Genomic DNA, 21,017 nt, shown 5'->3' on the forward strand with positions numbered 1-21,017 from the left:
GGGTGCAGGGGCGCCGAAGAGATGGCTTTGCACACCTACAACCTGCAGGCCTGTCACAAGCCAGGAGGGAGCTGAGTCCCACACACCACACCCTTCAGCCCTCACCCTGGGAAGGCATAAGAGGGAGAACAGAGAGGAGGGCAATGGGACTGAGTTGCCTACAAGTGCAAACGGGACATGGCTCTGCCTGTGGGGTCTGCTCTGAGGCTGTGGCAGGGGACACAGACCTGCCCGGGGGAGGGGAGAGTTCTAAGAGGATCCTGGCTCTGCCTTGGTTGGTAGAAGGGAGGTCTGGCTGTGGAGAACCCAGGCAGAGGGGGCTACGGGGGTGAGGCTTGCTGCAAAGCTACGACATACAGGCTCTGCTGGGTCCAGCTGCTCATCTGGCTCCCATTCAGCCAACTGCAGGACAATCGTCCCAGCCTGAGGCTACCATGGCCAACTGAAACCAGCCTTGGCTGAGGCAGAAGAGCTGCCTCTAGAGGACAGGAGGAGGGGACTCCGGGGCCTGGCAGGGACCTGGCCCTGGCTGACTCCCTGTGGGCTGTGCAATCCTGAGCCTCAGCCTCTCTGTCCACATCTCCTGCCTGCATGGGCTCAGTACCCCACCCTGATATCCAAAGGGTCCCCAGGCTGGGTTCTGGCTGCCAGGACAGGGCTCCTGTCCTTCCCTTTGACAGACATGGGGCCCTCAGGACCCAGGCCAGGACATCCCCATGTGACAGATGCCCTCCTTCAGCATCACAGTCATGCAGGCAGTGGGGGCCAAGAGGTGGTCAGTGTGGATTCCATGCAGTGCCTCCCCATCCAATGGCTGGGGATCAGGAAAGTGGTCAGGGTCTGGGAGGCAGGACACTGGACTCCAGGCCTATCTACAACCATTAGCTCTGGCCTCAGACCATCTTTGCAGGAGGGGAGAGAAGGTGGGACCTCTTCCTGTATCTGCATTAATTATGCACCTATTGTTTAGCCACACACACACACTCCACTTATAGCATCAGTTCTGGGGGAGGTAGGGAGGCCAGTCTCACTCCAGAAAGGCTCCCTGATTGGAAGGCCCAATGGTTCTCAGTCGTGGTTCTCCCTAGACAGACCACTGTCCAGTAGTGACATCACCAGCGGCTCTGGTTCGGGAGCTCTGCCAATGAGCAGTCCCCGTGGGGCTCTTGCAGGCTTTGCTTCCCAGTGGTGAGAAGAAGACAAGGCCGTGCCAGAGGATGATTCTGGGCATGGGAGGGTGGGCTTCGAGCTGCCCCAAGCTCCCTTCTTAGAGCTTCAGTACCTGTGGCTCCAAAGTCCTCTCCCAGGCTCTGGCCACTGGGCCCTTCACCTGCTCCTCACCACTCCCCTCATTGTGCCCTCCAGTCAGTCCAAGACAACTTGTCCCTCCTGGGGTTCTGCCCCAGGACACTTTTTCTGCTCTAACACATATGAGTTGGGGGCAGCCTTGGTGTGAACCACACTCTGGTCCTGCCCCGAGGCCAGGCTACCTGCCTTCAATGAGCTCACACACATCAGTGAGATAGAGGGGGTATTGTGTTGTTGTTATGTGTGTGTACTTGTACGTGTGTGTATACATATATGTGAGCCTATGTGTTTGTGTATGTACATCCATATGTGTGGCGTATTTACTTTTATTTGTATATGTGTATGTCTGTTCATACACGTGCCTAGCTTATGTGTCTGTTGTGTCTATTTGTACCGTGTGTCAGGCTGTGGTTCTATTTGGATGTATACCTGTGTCTGTGTTTGTACGTGTGCCCAGTGATTGCATATGCATCTGTATGTCTATTTGCATGTGTGTCTATGCATGTATGACTATATTGTGTTACCAGTGCCTATTTGTATTTGTACATCCGTGTATATGTGTGTCTACTTGTGTGTGTGTCTGTGTGGACCCATGGTCTGCAAATGCCGCCTGTGGGTGGAATTTGGCCCAGAGACGTGTTTGGTTTGGCCCTCACAGTATTTTCAACATCTTGAGCCAACATTTAAAAATCAGGGTATTTCACATAAAAATTCAGCTTTCCAGTTTCTCTTAAAAATTCAGAAGCCCTGGGAGCACAGGGCCTGCATTCCCGAGGCCACTCTTCCCGGGAGCTGCACAGGGGCTGGCTCGTCCTTCCTCCCTCCACAGCCTCACCACTTGTCTCGCCCACCAGCGCCTTGAGGATGACTGGGCTTGTGACCTGAGTATGTGGCCACAACTGAGTGTGAGCATAGCCGACAGGAAATGTGTGCATTAGTGTGTGTATGGGGTGGTGAGAGGTGGAAAGCATGAGTCTGCATTATGGGGAGTGTACATGTGAATCCATGTGTGTGTGTGAGGCCAGCCTGTGTGAGCATTGGGCGGTTGTGTGTGTGGGTACCTGTGTGTGCATGTGGGCATGAGGGGTCTGTGCATGGGGTGGGTAGTGTGTGAATGTACCCATGTGCACGTGTGTGTGCAAGTGGGGGGTACGTGGCCGTATTGGTAGCCATGTGGCGTGTATAGGCCACTGTGGTCTGGCATGCTCTACACAGGGGCCTCTTCCGGCCTTTGAGGGGGAAGTGGATTCCCAGCTTCTGGCTAGGCTGCCTTGTGGGATTTATTTATGTCTCAGTGCCTACCGGAGGCCTGAGTAATGGGAACATTTAAAGAAAACCAGTAAATACATAGAGAAGGGGCAGGCTGCCCAGCTCACAGCTGCCAGAGGCCCCAAGGCCAGGCCTGAGCCAGCATAGGACGCAGCATGTACCCACTCTGCTCTATCTATTGCCCACTTCTGCCTGTCCAGGCCCATCTGATGGGTGAGTCCCCCCTATACCAGATGAATGGCCCCTGGGTCAACAACAGGCATCTTGGGAGCTTATCTCCAAGCAACAGATAACTCAGGATAAGCCCAAGGGATGCCACATTGGGCCTGGTGTAGGAGCCAAGGGGCCCTGACCCTCCAAGGGGCTCCTGTTGCAGCCAGGCTGCAGTGGGTCCACATGCCTGGGCATTCTGCCCACATGCCCCTCACCCACGTGCTGAGGCTATGACCCGGCAGGGTTGGGAGGGCACTCGTCTCATTCTATGTGAGCCCCCACACCCTGAGCACTGGCACCCAGATCTGAGGAAGGCTAGCATGGGTCTGGGGGACAGGGGCGTGCTGTTGCTATCAAGACATGGCCCCACTGTTCTGGGTTTCAGGCTGACTGAGCCTCACTTGCAGCCATTTAGATGACATAGGCCCCATGGGAAAGGACAGAGGTGCCTCCCTGGGGAGATAACGTGCATTACAGGAGACCCACCACAGCAGTAGGAAAAGCAGGCTGCGCTGATGCGCTCCCTTGCAGGGGCCCTGGCTGGTGTCTCCTGCTGCCCCCAATAGCCGTGGGAGCACAGTGGGGAAATAAAGGCTGCACGGAGATTCTCATCCACACGGTATCTTGGCTGAGCGGGTCCCAGATTCCCACCATTCACTAGGCCCCACTGTAGTGCCCAGCCAGATGGTTATGGGGGAAACAAGATCTTCCAGACTGGTCTGAGGGAAGGGGCTTGGCTCCCTTCTCAAAGCACAGATGTCAAGACTCCTGGAAAGGTAGCTCGTGGAGGACAGGGTATGGTCAGATTCAGTGTCACCACAAGGAGGTACTGGGAAAACATGGATTAATGCCTGACTTCTCAGTTTGTAGGGGTGGCCAGTGCTGTGGCAGACCCTAAATGCAGCTCAGAGCCCCAAGAAGAGGCTGCCTGCAGGTGAGCAGGCATCTCACACACCGGGGCCCAGAAGGTGGTAAGTGGCAGCACAGACCCTAACAGGGGTCTTGGCCAGGAGGATGCCTGGCACTTGAGGCAAGACAGGCAAAGTCCAGGGGACTAGATTTGCCCAGACTGGTTGCTTGCACACACTAGACCTGTGATCTGCTGGGCTGGACAGAATTTTCCCTTCTAACTTCAGGGGCTGTGCCTCTCTCTGACCCCAAGCCCACCATTCCCTGCTGTGGTGCAGGCCATGCACCGGCCCAGATGTCCACCTGGCCCCTGGGGGCCCGTCTCTGCAGTCCCAGCCCTCTGCTGCCTCCCCTCTTACCCAGAGGCACCAAGCCTAGGTCTCTGGGCTAGTGGGCCTTGTCCCCCTGTCCTCTGCTAGGGAGGGGGCATCCATGCTGTTGCAGGCTATTTCAGGCCTGACACCTCTGAGACGACCGAGTCCTCGAGGATCTCAAGCAGGAGGGCCTGAAGTGGTGGGAGGTAGGTCAGGGCTGTCTGGACAAGTGCCTGGTGAGCTGGAGAGCAGCGGGCACACCAGGGCTCCCTCCACAGAGCTGGGCACTGCAGCTCACAGGCCCATTTCCTCGGTGCATCCAACCAATGCCAGGGCACACTGTGACCAACTTTGACCTACGCCCAATCTGATCTTCCACAAGGGCTCCAGAAAGCATACTGTGTCTACTTTTGAAACACAGAAAGCATACTTTAAAATACACAATTCATTAACATGTTTTACTATTTTATTCACTCACCACTGAAAATATTTTAGAAATTCCTTTCAAATTTCACAGGAAGTTAAAAGTTAGTACAGAGCACTCCTGAGTACCACTCACCCCACTAGCTTCCCCCAGTGGCCACGTCCTTTTCAAGTGGGTACATGAAAACCAGGAATGTGGCACTGGCACGTGTATACAGTTCCACTCCATTTTATCATGTGTAGAGTCGTGTAATCACCACCACCAATGACTGTTCTATCACCACAAAGACCTGCAAGCTCCCCCTTTATACATAGTCACACTTGCCCCTTGCATTCCCAGTCCCTGGTAACCACAGATCCGTTCCTCTTTGTCATCACTTCAAGAATGTTACATAGATAGGGGATTATATGCAGTATGTGACCTTCTGATATATTTTCACTTGGCATTATACCCTTGAGACCCATTCAAGTCACTCACTTTATCAAGTGTGTTCCCTTTAATCGCTAGGTCCTTTTCCACGAGATGGATGCGCCACGATTTCACCAGGCCCTGGAGGCCATTTTGTGGGCTGGTTGGCTTTTTTTTTTACAAGAACACTAAGAACTTACTTAATTTTCCATTTCATTACTCCCAAAAGGACAGGACTCTCATACGTTGCATGCTATATGTCAGAAATTTGTACCTTTTCACCCATTTTTGTGTTGTTATTCCAAACTGCAGAAAGGGAAATTATGTTAAGCTCTAGATCTTCATCTGAGGAGGACTTGGTGACCTCCATTAAGTTGAAGATCTGGGCTCATTTTTTTAAACTGATGTACCCTGAACAACAAATTCAAATCATTCAGCATTCATTAAGCAGTAATGTATGTAGCACTGTTTTTCTTCTCTGTCTAGCTTTTGGTGATCATAAATAAAGCTGCTAGGCACATTTGTGTATACAGTTTTTATATTTGCTATGTCCATTTGCATGCACATAGTTCTTCCTTCTCTGAGATAAGTACCCAGAGGATGGATGCTCGGTTGTATTTCTTAACAAACTGCCAAACTACTTTACAGAGTAACTGTCCATTTACAGTCCCACCAAGCACAACCATACAAGTTTCAGCTTCTCCAGATCCATGCCAACATTTGATTTTACCACCATCTTTTATTTAAACTGTTCTAATAGGTATGCAGTATCAATCTTGGTCTTAATTTGCATTTCCCTAATGGCTAGTAACACTGAACATCTTCCATGTGTTTGCCATTTATATTTCCTCTTTGGTGAAACATTTCATGTCTTTTGCCCATTCTGCGACTGGATTTTATTTTTTTTACTGTTTAGCTGGAGAGTTCTTTACAGATATGAGTTCTTTATCAGATAATAAGGTTTGCCAGTATTTTCTCAGTCTGTAGCTTTTTTCATTCTCTTAACAAGGTATTTGTTGGTGCAAAAGCTTTTCATTTTGGTTAAGTCAAATTTATCAGTTTTTTCTTTATGGATTGTGCTTTTAGTCTCAAGTCTAAGAACTTGTCACCAAGCTCTAGATCCTGAAGGTTTTCTCAGATATTTGTACAAGATCTGAGATTTTGGTTGGGTGTCTTTTTTTGGCTTATGGATGTCCAGTCGTTCCAGCACCATTTGCAGAAGACTATCCTCCTTCCACTGAGCTCATCTGGCACCTTTATCAAAAAGTAATTGGCTGTACTTGAGGGGGCCTGCTTCTGAGTTCTCCATTTCCTTCCACTTATGTATGCACCTGTCTTTCCAATACCACCATCTTGACTACTGTGGCTGTAAAATAAGTCTCAAAATGGGTAGTGATCCCTCGTGCTTCATTTTTCTAGTTAAAAATTGTTTAAGCTCTTCAAGTTTTACCTTTCCTGATACATTTTAGAATAATCTTATCTCTATCTTCTTGGGATTTTGATAGAAATTGCATTAAACCTGTATATTGATTCTCTAGTAAAAGCACCTGGGCTTGGAGATTTTTTTCTCAGGAGTTTATGAATTATGAATGCAATATCCTTAATAGTTAGAGCTATGTAAGTATTTCATTTTAGTGAATTACAGTAGTTTGTGCCTTTCAAGGAACCAGTCCACTTCACCAACTTGTGAGATTTTGTGTGGGTAATTGTTTTACAATATCCCCTTACTGTCTTTCTGATGTCTGTGGCATCTGTAGAGGTAGCCTTATTTCATTCTTGGGATTCATCATGTCTTTGTCGATCTCGCTAGAGGTTAGCCAATTATTGATTTCTGCAATGTTTGCCAGTCTCTCCGCTCACCACTTCTTCCTACATCCTGTGGCAGGCACTGCTGGCTGCCTTCCCACTTTTCTACCTTTCTTACAGACCTCAGTTTCAATCATGGTGGCATTATGCCCAGCTTAAAAGACCCTGACTTCCCACATGTCTGCAGTTAGGGTTGGATCTGACACAGTAATGGCTGATCAAATGTGAAGGCAAGCCTGGTGGACTGGGCTTGAAGCCACGCTTCCTCCACCTGGCTTGCCCTTCAACCGTCCCCCTCCTGCCTGTAGCTTAAACCTGGGAGTACAAAGGCTCCTAGGCAGTGAACGATGGCAGCTGGGGAGACAGAAGCGACTCGTGTCCCTGGTGGCCTCAAGGGTCACTGTACCACCTTGGACTTAACACAAGAACAATAACCCCCTCCCTGTTCCAAGATGCTGTTTGTGAATGCGTGCCAAGTGTAGTCCTGATTCCCATAGCCCTCTACCTGCCCCCTCCCCGGGGCATCTTGCTAGGCAGCATCCTTTCTTTAGTTCTTTCATCAAAGATCTGTGCACAGTAAACACTGGGTATCATAAGCCTGAAAATGTCTATCTTGCCCTTCTTATTTATAATTAAGCAGATTGATACTTGTCTCCTTAGCACTTAGGAAAAAAGTGTCTTCTAGTATCTACTATTGATTAAAAATGAAACTCACAGGTAATCTTTCTTTCCCACGGAACTTTAATTTTTTTTACACTCCATGCTCTAATCTAGACCACTGAAAAACTGCACGAGGCCATTAAAAAAAACTACTTCAAACTCATCAAGTAGTAATTTAGGCTGTGAATTCTGAAAATTCCTCTTTGAGAAATTTGTGTATGAAATACAGCATATATACAAAAAAAGTGTATAAAATGAATAGAGAATACAATTAATTCCCATCACTCAAGCCAAGAACATCAATACCTCAAAGGGCCCCTCCCACAGCTCCCTGCAAGCCTGGTATGGAGGTTCATCACCTTGCTTTTCTGCGCTGATGCAGCCACCCATGTGTGTAATCTTAGAATACTGCTTTACTCTGCCTGTTTTGGAACATCACGCAAATGGCTTCTTTTCTGTTTCTTCCATGTCTTGCTTATTTGGAAATCTAGACACAGTCTTGTGAGTGGCTGAAGTTCATTTCATTGCTCGAGTATCCCACTGAGAATCACAACATATCACATCTGTTTTGTTCTGTGTGTGGTATTACGAACAAGCACTCCTGTGCCGGCTCCTGATGTACCCTGTGCAGCTCTCTAGGACACTAAGAGCAGAACTGCTGGCCACAGGGTGTGCACGCGCTCCCCTTTCCACATGTGGCAGGTGAGAGGCCGCTGCCCCACAGCACCCCACTTCCAGCTGCCGCTCTGCCTCCCCGACCTTCCTCCACTGCCTCAGCTTCCTTCGGTTCTGAGCTTGATACAGCTTTTCTAATCCCTGTACTTTTCATCTTTCTGTTTGGGTTTGGGTTCTTTTTTTAAATGGCAACAAACTGAGTTAAAAAATAGTGATTTAAAATTGTAGAGGGGCGGAGCCAGGATGGCAGCATGAGTAGAGCAGTGGAAATCTCCTTCCAAAAACACATAGAGCTATGAAAATATAACAAAGAAAACTCTTCCTAAAATAGAGACCAGAGGACACAGGACAACATCCAGACCACATCCACACCTGCAAGAACCCAGCGCCTTGCGAAGGGGGAGAGGAAGGCCACAAACCAAGAAGAAGGGAAGCTCTTCCAGTGGTCACTCGTACCAGCTCTGCAAACTATCTCTATCACCATGAAAAGGCAAAACTACAGGCAGACAAAGATCACAGAGACAACACCTGAGAAGGAGACAGACCTAACCAGTCCTCCTGAAAAAGAATTCAAAATAAAAATCATGAACATGCTGACAGAGATGCAGAGAAAAATGCAAGAACAACGGGATGAGATGCAGAGAAAAATGCAAGAGCAATGGGATGACGTCCGGAGGGAGATCACAGAGGTCAGGAAGGAGATCACAGAAGTGAAACAATCCCTGGAAGGATTTATAAGCAGAATGGATAAGATGCAAGAGGCCATTGAAGGAATAGAAGCCAGAGAACAGGAATGTATAGAAGCTGACATAGAGAGAGATAAAAGGATCTCCAGGAATGAAACAACACTATGAGAACTATGTGACCAAGCCAAAAGGAATAATATTGTATTATAGGGGTACCAGAAGAAGAAGAAAGACGAAAAGGGATAGAAAGTCTCTTTGAAGAAATAATTGCTGAAAACTTCCCCAAACAGGGGGAGGAAATAATCGAACAGACCATGGAATTACACAGAACCCCCAACAGAAAGCATCCAAGGAGGACAACACCAAGACACATAGTAATTAAAATGGCAAGGATCAAGGACAAGGAAAGAGTTTTAAAGGCAGCTAGAGAGAAAAAGGTCACCTATAAAGGAAAACCCATCAGGCTAACATCAGACTTCTTGACAGAAACCCTACAGGCCAGAAGAGAATGGCTTGATATATTTAATGCAATGAAACAGAAGGGCCTTGAACAAAGGATACTGTATCCAGCACAACTATCATTTAAATATGATGGCGGGATTAAACAATTCCCAGACAAGCAAAAGCTGAGGGAATTTGCTTCCCACAAACCACCTCTACAGGGCATCCTACAGGGACTGCTCTAGATGGGAGCACTCCTAAAAAGAGCAGAACAAAACACACAACATATGAAGAATGGAGGAGGAGGACTAAGAAGGGAGAGAAGAAAAGAATCTCCAGACAGTGTATATAACAGCTCAATAAGTGAGCTAAGTTAGGCAGTAAGATACTAAAGTAGCTAACCTTGAACCTTTGGTAACCACGAATCTAAAGCCTGCAATGGCAATAAGTACATATCTCTCAATAGTCACCCTAAATGTAAATGGACTTAATGCACCAATCAAAAGAAACAGAGTAATAGAATGGATAAAAAAGCAAGACCCATCTATACGCTGCTTACAAGAAACTCACCTTAAACCCAAAGACAAGCATAGACTAAAAGTCAAGGGATGGAAAAACATATTTCAGGCAAACAACAGTGAGAAGAAAGCAGGGGTTGCAGTACTAATATCAGACAAAATAGACTTCAAAACAAAGAAAGTAACAAGAGATAAAGAAGGATACTACATAATGATAAAGTGCTCAGTCCAACAAGAGGATATAACCATTCTAAATCTATATGCACCCAATACAGGAGCACCAGCATATGTGGAACAAATACTAACAGAAGTAAAGAGGGAAATAGACTGCAATGCATTTTAGGAGACTTCAACACACCACACACCCCAAAGGATAGATCCACCGGGCAGAAAATAAGTAAGGACACACAGGCACTGAACAACACACTAGAACAGATGGACCTAATAGACATCTATAGAACTCTACATCCAAAAGAAACAGGATATACATTCTTCTCAAGTGCACATGGAACATTCTCCAGAATAGACCACATACTAGCTCACAAAAAGAGCCTCAGTAAATTCCAAAATATTGAAATTCTACCAACCAATTTTTCAGACCACAAAGGTATGAAAGTAGAAATAAATTCTACAAAGAAAACAAAAAGGCTCACAAACACATGGAGGCTTAACAACATGCTACTAAATAATCAATGGATCAATGAACAAATCAAAATAGAGATCAAGGAATATATAGAAACAAATGACAACAACAACACTAAGCCCCAACTTCTGTGGGATGCAGCGAAAGCAGTCTTAAGAGGAAAGTATATAGCAATCCAGGCACACTTGAAGAAGGAAGAACAATCCCAAATGAATAGTCTAACATCACAATTATCGAAACTGGAAAAACAAGAACAAATGAGGCCTAAAGTCAGCAGAAGGAGGGACATAATAAAGATCAGAGAAGAAATAAACAAAATTGAGAAGAATAAAACAATAGCAAAAATCAACGAAACCAAGAGCTGGTTCTTTGAGAAAATAAACAAAATAGATAAGCCTCTAGCCAAACTTATTAAGAGAAAAAGAGAATCAACACAAATCAACATAATCAGAAATGAGAATGGAAAAATCACGACAGACTCCATAGAAATACAAAGAATTATTAAAGACTACTATGAAAACCTATATGCCAACAAGCTAGAAAACCTAGAAGAAATGGACAACTTCCTAGAAAAATACAACCTCCCAAGACTGACCAAGGAAGAAACACAAAAGTTAAACAAACCAATTACGAGCAAAGAAATTGAAACGGTAATCAAAAAACTACCCAAGAACAAAATTCCGGGGCCAGACGGATTTACCTGGGAATTTTATCAGACACACAGAGAAGACATAATACCCATTCTCCTTAAAGTGTTCCAAAAAATAGAAGAAGAGGGAATACTCCCAAACTCATTCTATGAAGCCAACATCACCCTAATACCAAAACCAGGCAAAGACCCCACCAAAAAAGAAAATTACAGACCAATATCCCTGATGAATGTAGATGCAAAAATACTCAATAAAATATTAGCAAACAGAATTCAACAGTGTATGAAAAGGATCATACACCATGACCAAGTGGGATTCATCCCAGGGATGCAAGGATGGTACAACATTCGAAAATCCATCAACATCATCCACCACATCAACAAAAAGACAAAAACCACATGATCATCTCCATAGATGCTGAAAAAGCATTTGACAAAATTCAACATCCATTCATGATAAAAACTCTCAGCAAAATGGGAATAGAGGGCAAGTACCTCAACATAATAAAGGCCATATATGATAAACCCACAGCCAGCATTATACTGAACAGCGAGAAGCTGAAAGCATTTCCTCTGAGATCGGGAACCAGACAGGGATGCCCACTCTCCCCACTGTTATTTAACATAGTACTGGAGGTCCTAGCCACGGCAATCAGACAGAACAAAGAAATACCAGGAATCCAGATTGGTAAAGAAGAAGTTAAACTGTCACTATTTGCAGATGATATGATACTGTACATAAAAAACCCTAAAGACTCCACTCCAAAACTACTAGAACTGATATCGGAATACAGCAAAGTTGCAGGATACAAAATTAACACACAGAAATCTGTAGCTTTCCTATACACTAAGAATGAACCAAGAGAAAGAGAAATCAGGAAAACAATTCCATTCACAATTGCATCAAAAAGAATAAAATACCTAGGAATACACGTAACCAAAGAAGTGAAAGACTTATACTCTAAAAACTACAAGTCACTCTTAAGAGAAATTAAAGGGGACACTAATAAATGGAAACTCATCCCATGCTTATGGCTAGGAAGAATTAATATCGTCAAAATGGCCATCCTTCCCAAAGTAATATACAGATTTGATGCAATCCCTCTCAAATTACCAGCAACATTCTTCAATGAATTGGAACAAATAATTCAAAAATTCATATGGAAACAACAAAGACCCCGAATAGCCAAAGCAATTCTGAAAAAGAAGAATAAAGTAGGGGGGATCTCACTCCCCAACTTCAAGCTCTACTACAAAGCCATAGTAATCAGGACAATTTGGTACTGGCACAAAAACAGAGCCACAGACCAGTGGAACAGATTAGAGACTTCAGAAATTAACCCAAACATATATGGTCAATTAATATTTGATAAAGGAGCCATGGACATACAATGGCAAAATGACAGTCTCTTCAACAGATGGTGCTGGCAAAACTGGACAGCTACATGTAGGAGAATGAAACTGGACCATTGTCTAACCCCATATACAAAGGTAAACTCAAAATGGATCAAAGACCTGAATGTAAGTCATGAAACCATTAAACTCTTGGAAAAAAACACAGGCAAAAACCTCTTAGACATAAACATGTGTGACCTCTTCTTGAACATATCTCCCCAGGCAAGGAAAACAACAGCAAAAATGAGCAAGTGGTGGGGGGGGGGACTACATTAAGCTGAAAAGCTTCTGTACAGTGAAAGACACCATCAATAGAACAAAAAGGAACCCTACAGTATGGGAGAATATATTTGAAAATGACAGATCCGATAAAGGCCTGATGTCCAGAATATATAAAGAGCTCACATGCCTCAACAAACAAAACCAAATAACCCAATTAAAAAATGGGCGGAGGAACTGAACAGTTCTCTAAAAAAGAAATACAGATGGCCAAGAGACACATGAAAAGATGCTCCACATCGCTAATTATCAGAGAAATGCAAACTAAAACTACAATGAGGTATCACCTCACACCAGTAAGGATAGCTGCCATCCAAAAGACAAACAACAACAAATGTTGGCGAGGCTGTGGAGAAAGGGGAACCCTCCTACACTGCTGGTGGGAATGTAAATTAGTTCAACCATTGTGGAAAGCAGTATGGAGGTTCATCAAAATGCTCAAAACAGACCTACCATTTGACCCAGGAATTCCACTCCTAGGAATTCACCCTAAGAAAGCAGCAATCAAGTTTGAGAAAGACAGATGCACCCCTATGTTTATCGCAGCACTATTTACAATAGCCAAGAATTGGAAGCAACCTAAATGTCCATCGGTAGATGAATGGATAAAGAAGATGTGGTACATATACACAATGGAATACTACTCAGCCATAAGTGGAAAAATCCAACCATTTGCAGCAACATGGATGGAGCTGGAGAGTATTATGCTCAGTGAAATAAGCCAAGCGGAGAAAGAGAAATACCAAATGATTTCACTCATCTGAGGAGTATAGGAACAAAGGAAAAACTGAAGGAACAAAACAGCAGCAGAATTACAGAACCCAAAAATGGACTAACAGGTACCAAAGGGAAAGGAACTGGGGAGGATGGGTGGGCAGGGAGGGATAAGGGGGGGGTGGGGAATTAGGGGGGTATTAAGATTAGCATGCATGGGGGGGAGGGAGAAAGGGGAGGGTGGGCTGCACAACACAGAGGACAAGTAGTGATTCTACAACATTTTGCTAAGCTGATGGACAGTAACCGTAATGTGGTTGTTAGGGGGGACCTGATATAGGGGAGAGCATAGCAAACATAGTATTCTTCATGTAAGTGTAGATTAAAGATTAAAAAAAAAAAGAGAAGGGGGATTACTCCTTGATAGGATAAAACTATTGGTAAATCAAAGATCAACACATGCTTTAAATATCCTTAATGTTGATCACTTAAAGGGTGTCAGTTGATCAGCTATGGAGGTATTCTTCTCTGAGAATATTCCTTTCTCTTAATAGAAAAAAAAAAAAAAGCAGTCCCTGTGTGCTGACCTCCAATGAGTTCTGCACAGTGGTATAGAGGGCATGTCAAAGTGTGGGCAAAGGGTCTGTTTGTTTCTATGCAGAAGATCAAGGCCTAGCTTGGATACCCAGAAAATGAACTAAGATACGATATGAGGAGGAGCTTCTGGCATCAGCACTCTCTGGAGGACTTGTGCCGGGGGATGATCAACAGCCTCCACAGGGATCTGGGCGATGCTGTGGTTGTGGCTGCATCCACCCCACTGTTTCCTGGACTTGCCATTGGAATGAGGAGGGAGATGTCTGGGCTGGCATGTGCATACAGTGAGACAACGAATTTGACCGGATCTGTACTGTTGGAACTCAACCAAGAGTTGGGAGGGGTGCAAGTTGTAGCACTCCAAAATTTTATGACTATAGACTATCTACGGTTAAAAGAACATATGGGATGTGAACAGATCCCAGAAATGCGCTGCTTTGTCTGATTTCTCTCAGACTGTTCAAGTACAGTTGGACAATATCCATCATATCATAGACAAATTTTCACAAATGCCTAGGGTGCCTAAATGGTTTTCTTGGCTTCACTGGAGATGGATGGTAATTATAGATTTGCTTTGTTTATGTCACCGTATTCCTACTACGTTAATATGTGTGTGCAAATTAGTAGTTTAAAACCTATACATACTTAAGGTACTCTACAAGAAGATATGTCAAAGAAATAATCAATCCTCCCATGTTTTCTTCCATATGCTACCTCTATAGCTTTTCTTCTTCCTTCCTAATTACAACCCTTAAATAGAATTCGTGCCTCATATCGAATTTACCGAGTATCATAATTCCTCCAGGTGGTAAAGATACCTCGAGACAAGTGCTGGGCATAGAAGCCACAGGGCATAAATCTGCAAAGAAGTAAAAAGCTAACCTTTTCAAACAATATGGCTCCTCTCTCACTTACCAACTTTACATTTCCCTGTATGGCCCCGGAAGATGACTGGTTAGCCAGAGACGGGTAAGATTCCTCAAAGGAGGAACAACCTAAGACAGGCACAGTCGCAGGGGGGCCATCAGGTGAGAAATTGGGGATCAACAGAGGTGAGGCTCAGAACCTCACCCCCCCTGCTTTGAGAGAAATCTTCTGCATCCGTGGATGTTTTGCTGCCCTTATCTAGCTTGGATTAATACTTAGTCCATAGGCACACACCTGATCATCTACATTTGCCCTCTTACAGCACTAAACTGTTTTCTACCTTTATCTTGCATCTACCTACCACTTCAGCATTTTATTAAAAATAAAAATAATAATAATAATAAAGGGAGAAATGTGGGATCAACATATAAATCAAGTATAAAAATCACACGAATATTCATATTTGACCTGATTGTTTATAGTTCACAATGCATGATCAAAACCGAAAGTTTGTGATGACTGCCCTTGTACTGTTCACCATGTAAGAACTTATTCACTATGTAAGAACTTGTTCACCATGTAAGAACTTGTTCGTTATGCTTCAGAAGATTGGAGACTGACGAGAATTAGGCTTGAGATGGATTAATGATTGTACATTGAGAATTGACCCCCCTATACTGAATTTTATTGTTGTTAACAACCATTTGATCAATAAATATGAGATGCCCTCTCAAAAAAAAAAAAAAGAGAATGCTTGTTTCATCATTTAGCTTCATTGAGATGCACATCTCTCACAATTCATCCATTTAAAGTGTACAAACCCAGTGGCTTTTAGCATATTCACCTATTTGTGCAACAATCACCACAATCCATTTTAGAGTATGTTCTTTACCCCCAAAGATTTTCTTTTAGAGTGAGGCTGCTCATGGGAAAAAACCTCTGGTTTTGCCTAAAAATATCTTGTCAGGTATTTTTTCCCAGTATATAATTTTAAGTTGACAATTTCATCAAGTTAACAGGGATATGGGAAGATATCACCTCACTGAACACTGGCTGTGGTTGAGACATCTATTGCCTTGTTGCTCCTTGCAGGGCAAAGAATACATCTTTTCTCATTTTACGATCTTCTCTTGGTCTTTCGTTCTGCCAATTTATTACAATGTGTCTAGGTATATAATGGTTTTAAAATAGTCCACAAATTCTTAGGCAGACCTCCCTTCCAGAGATGGAGCCTAATTCTTCACCCTTTGAGTGTGGGCTGGACATAGTCACTTGCTTCTAACAAACAGAATGTGGCAGAATACCACTTCTAAGGCTAGGTCATAAAAGGCCCTGAAACTTCCTCCTGCTTTCTCTCTTTGCTCACTCTGGGGAAGGCCAGTTGATATGGCAACGCTCTAGCCAAGTTTTACAGAGAGGACCATGTGGTAAGTGGGCTATGCTTCTATCAGCATTCCTGTGAGCACTGGAAGTGGACACAGCCCTGGAAGCAGATCCTTTGGCCCCAACTGAGCCTTCAGATGCCTGCAGCCTCAGTGCCCCAAGCTACAACTACCAGCTAAGCCTCTCCTGAATTTCTGACCCACAGAAATTGTTAGATTTATTTGTTGTTCTAAGCCACTGGGTTTCTGATTAATTTGTATGCAGCAATTGATCATTCATTATACAAGGTGTGAAAAAAGTTTTAAGCCGACTTGCTTACTGAGCTGTAAGAAACATATAACAAGTATTCAAATGTTGTATACAGCTCAATAAATATTCATAAAGTGAATATACTTTATGATCACCACCCATATCAAGAGACAGAAAGAACATCTGAGTGTAGATTGCTTTTTGTTGCCATGCTTGAGATTTGCTGACCTCCTTAACTCCTGGATTGGTGAAGATGAAAAGTTCATGTCATTAAAAAAATATATTACCTTTGCTCTATTTTGCTCCATTGTTGCTTTTAAATTTTTTCTCCTGGAACTCCAATCACGTATCATGTTGGAACTTCTCACTCTATATCCATCTCTCTTAAGTTTATCTCACTGGGCTGCATTCTGGATAACCTCTACAGATCTAGCCTCCCAATCACAGATTGTCTCTTTAGCTTTAATTCAGATATAAGACTTTTCAACTGCTATAATACTTTTTATTTCCAGAACACCACTTGGGCTCTTTTGCCTTCACAATTCTCATTGTCAAGCCTCTCTTTTACTCCTTAAATAATTTAAAAACATTTACATTATCTGGCTAATTCTGATGTCTAAATTCTTTGCAAGTCTGATTCTACCATGTTCTTTTTGATGTCTCTTCCTCTAGGTGCTTTGTTGACTAGTGTATTCTGGTTAAGTTATCTGTAAGTTGCTCATTTTTCTTGGAACATTATTGGTGGGGATTCTTTAGGGGCTGAGATGAATAAGGGTTCATTCAGGTAAGATCTACATCTCCTATCGAGTGCATAAGACAACCACATTCCAGGACCATTTCACATCCTTGGCTTGAGGTTTTTCATGTGCAAACCCACATAAAGCCAGGCTTCAGCACCTGCTGCTTTTCTTACCTTTTTGCCTGAGCCTTCCTTATTTTCTTGCCAGATCATTGAGGCATTTAAGAAATATTTGTTATCATTATTTATACTACTAGTATTTTTTATCTGTTTGCAAAGGGAGGATCAGTCTAGACAACTGTCCTGCTGTGATGCCAGAGACAGAAGTGATCTGCCATTCCTTCTTCAATTACCTTCTTTCTCCAGCTTCTGGTCCCGAACTCTTGCCAGCTACAGGACACCTATCAGCATGTCAAGGTTCCCAATCTACCCTCTATCTCATCTTCTTCATCTCTCTTTGCCACCTTTTAGATCGTCAGCCTTAACTTCCAATTTGTTAATCCCTTATTTGACTGTTGGTTATTATTTAGCTCTTCTAGTGAGTTTATTTTAATGAGCATTCTTTATTTCTGGGAGTCCTAATCAATTCTTTCTTATGCCTAATCCCTTTTCTCATATTGGGGTTAGTTCCTCTTTTATCTCTTTGGTAATAAAATAAACACTCATTTTAAAGCCTGTTAGCATGTTATACTTTCAGTTTTCTTGAGTATAAATTCTCCCACTTGTTTGCCATTCTTTAAGGCATCTGTTCTTCCCACATATTTTGTAATTTTTTGCTTAAGTGCCCTTCATGCATGATAGTTTTGTTCTTCTTTACCCCATAGGCCAGTTATTTTGTAGGGCACACAGGGTCATAAATTCAGGAACAAACTTTCAATAGCTCTCTGAGCTCTCATACCATAGGGTTATCCTTACTCTAGTCCCAGCCCTCATGCTCAGCAGGGCCTAGTTGCCAGTCACCAGGTGTCTGAGCCCTACACTGCCACAGACCAGCATTTGCTTTCAACTGTAGGATCTTTCCATCTTGCAGGAGATGAGGGGCATCTTCCATACTTTTTTCCTAGAACAGGAAGCCCAGTTCCAGACCCCAGCTATGCAGAGGGTGCCTGGTTCCAGTCCTGACACCTGTGGACATGTCTGAATCCTGTCCCGTGTGAGATCAGAGTCCTCGTCTTGTTCTACTGCTCATCATAGCAGCCAGCCACCTACCACATCAGCCCTCACTCACAGCTACAAGTTTCTGCTCCTTTTCTACATAAGCATTACCTTCTTAGGACAGTTGCATAGTCTTAACTTGAGAGCATTTATTTCACTGTATGAGTGTGCTGTTCACTGCATGTGTGCAATCGCTCCATCGCTATGGCTCGAGTCCTGGCACTGTCTACGACAGCTGGGCCACTTGTACCTGGAACTCAGCAGAGGGAAGAGCACACTGGGATGACTCCGGGCAGGGACAGGAGGCTCAACAAGAATACCTGAAGGAAGCTGAAGGATGTGACCATTCTGGAGAAGATGAATTCCAGCTGGCCACAGGTACCTGGAGTCAGAGCTGTAGCCAGCTAGTCACCCTGGAGAGTCAGCTCCACAGAGGCAGCTTGTGGTCCTAAAGCCAAGACCTTGGGGGTCCAGGGTCCAAGACCACACCCAACCTACAGTACCCTGGGTCTCTAGTGAAGTGGGCCATCCTCCCCCAGCCAGGGGCCCAGTCCCAGGGAAGCCACAGTCTATCTCTGACTGGTGAAATGGGCAGAGGGGCTGCCTGGGGCTGGGAAGAATGAAAAAGAACAGGGCCTGGGAACTTGAATCTAGAGAACCCCAGAGTTCAGGGTTGCCAGGGCACAGCTCCCCCTTTCGTGGACCCCATCTCTTCCCTCTCTCCCACTGTGAAGGGCTCCACAGAGGGCCAGGGTGGGAGTCTTCTCAGGCTGTCCCCCGGGACTCCTGCTCGGCATATGCCTGTGGGAGGTCTTCAGAGAACTCTCTGAGGCCTTGTCTCTGTATCCCCAGGGATTGAGATGACACCACGGACCAAAGACTGGCCCAGGACCGGGTCCAGAAGGTCAGGTCAGGGCCATCCCCACCCTCCAGCCTTGACGTGCTCAGCCCAGCACAGAGCTTACTTATGTTAAGCATCATCTCTGTAGCCACCCTGTCTTCAGGCCCAGATCCACAGCTCCCCCAAGGACTCAGAAAATATTTGATAAATTTGTGCCACACAGAGGGGTCTGCTTGCTTCTATTTCCAGAGATTAAAAAAAAAAAGGTTCAACACACATACATATGTACAGACACAGCCAGCCCATAGCGTTGCAGCTGGCCCTGCCCCTGCCTGGGCTGGTAAAGGCTACTCAGGAGACCCCGCTACAGGACAGGCCTGACAGGGGGTGAGGTGACAGGGTGCGCCTCAGTCAGAGTCACAGGCTTCTTGTTCGGCGGTGGCATCCACTGCAGAGGCCAGGCTGTCCTCCTGGCCTTTCAGCCTCTCACCTGGATGGATGGCAGACAGGAAGGGTGGAGAGGGGCCCTGGGCTTGGGCTACCACCCACAGGGTAGGGATCCTGCCTTGCCAGGCCTGGCACTTACGGATCAGCTCAGCGATGGCCCTCTGGGTCCGCTTTTCTAGCTTCTCCAGCTTCTTGGCTACATCTCTCTTGAGGTCCCTGGAGCAGGAAGGTGGGAGGAGGCCAGAGGCTAAAGGCTGGCCAGGTATGGCCTTGGGCCCTCCCCTCCTGCAGCCCCTCAGGCGTTAGGAGTCACACTCGGTTGCCCTGTACACTGCCCTGGCAAGGAGGGGCAGTCTCCAAAACTCAGCACCAGCCATCCTTCCCAGTCCCACTGAGGCAGACTCTAGTCTACAGACCCGTCAACACAGGGGACTGAGTCACGGCGTGTAAGGGTAGATGCATTTTCAGGGGTCCCAAGTCGCTACCACGGAGTGACCTGTCCTGGCCCACTGTGGGTCCCACTCCTGCCCCAGCCACACGTTCACCCTCTCCACCGGGTGCTCCAGAGGTGCACACACTGCATGTCCTCCCTGGCTCTGTGTTTCCTAGGACATCCGCTCCGTGATTTTGCTTCATCAAATTAAAACACCTTCAGCTCGTGTCGCACTTGACACGGAATCGTAGGCAAGAAGGATATGGTCCCTCTGGCCCAAGGTGAAGCAGAACACAAGTCCCCAGAATGCACAGCCCCTCTCTCAGACACTTTCTCAGCCCAGTCTCAGGACCACCAGGGAAGGATGAGCAGCCCCATTTCACACAAGAGGGAACTGAGGCTAAAGGGAAACAGGCTAGTTGGTGGCAGAAGTGGGACGGAAACCGAAACCTATGTCCGTCCTTCCCGCCATCTTGCTCCCACCCTGTGGCTCCTTGAGGGCAAAGGCTGGTCTTGCTCAAATGGGGCTCTCTGAGGTGGGGTGGTCCTCAGCCTCTCCAAAGGGAGTTCTTGAGGGGACTGCCATCTTCCCCTCTGCCCAAGTCCCTTCCCACACTCCAGGTGTCATCCCCCATCACTTCCCTCATTCCCCATTCACATCCCTGTCAGGACATACTTCGGACAGTAACCATCTTGTGTGGCTGTATGTCCGCACTGCTCATCTCCCTGCTGTGACTGTAGGAGAGGCCCCGCCTGGGGCCATCCGGGCACCAAAAGTGCCGCAGCCAGCTGACACTAGTCTTAGTCTGGTAACACTCACCAGTCAGGCTTCCGGGGTGCGAGGTTGGCCAGGTCCTGGGGAGAGAGGAGAGTTCAGTGCCGGAGGGGCCAGCCCCTGGGAAGGAGGGGAACCAGGACATGGGAGAAGGGGAAGGAGGAAGGTGGGGCTGAGGGGAGGTAGGGAGGCGGAAAGGGAATAAAGAAGAGCAGAGGAA

General features: G+C 45.7%; 1 protein-coding gene across 3 annotated transcripts in view; it reads right to left on the reverse strand.

Annotated features, from left to right (window-relative positions):
• Positions 1 to 4,461: 4,461 nt before the first annotated feature.
• The window catches only part of CCDC12 (coiled-coil domain containing 12), a 69,629-nt gene continuing 53,073 nt past the window's right edge, over positions 4,462 to 21,017 (reverse strand). For all 3 annotated transcript variants that reach the window (XM_036991521.2, XM_036991522.2, XM_017680689.3), the window contains 3 exons: positions 20,843 to 20,877; positions 19,729 to 19,805; positions 4,462 to 19,632 (listed from right to left, as the gene is read on the reverse strand). In XM_036991521.2, coding sequence (XP_036847416.1) covers positions 19,550 to 19,632; positions 19,729 to 19,805; positions 20,843 to 20,877 — 195 coding nt within the window. In that variant the 3' untranslated portion in view covers positions 4,462 to 19,549. The remainder of the gene's footprint in view (positions 19,633 to 19,728; positions 19,806 to 20,842; positions 20,878 to 21,017) is intronic.

Source organism: Manis javanica, chromosome 3 (assembly GCF_040802235.1).
Source record: "Manis javanica isolate MJ-LG chromosome 3, MJ_LKY, whole genome shotgun sequence".
Lineage (NCBI taxonomy): Eukaryota > Metazoa > Chordata > Mammalia > Pholidota > Manidae > Manis > Manis javanica.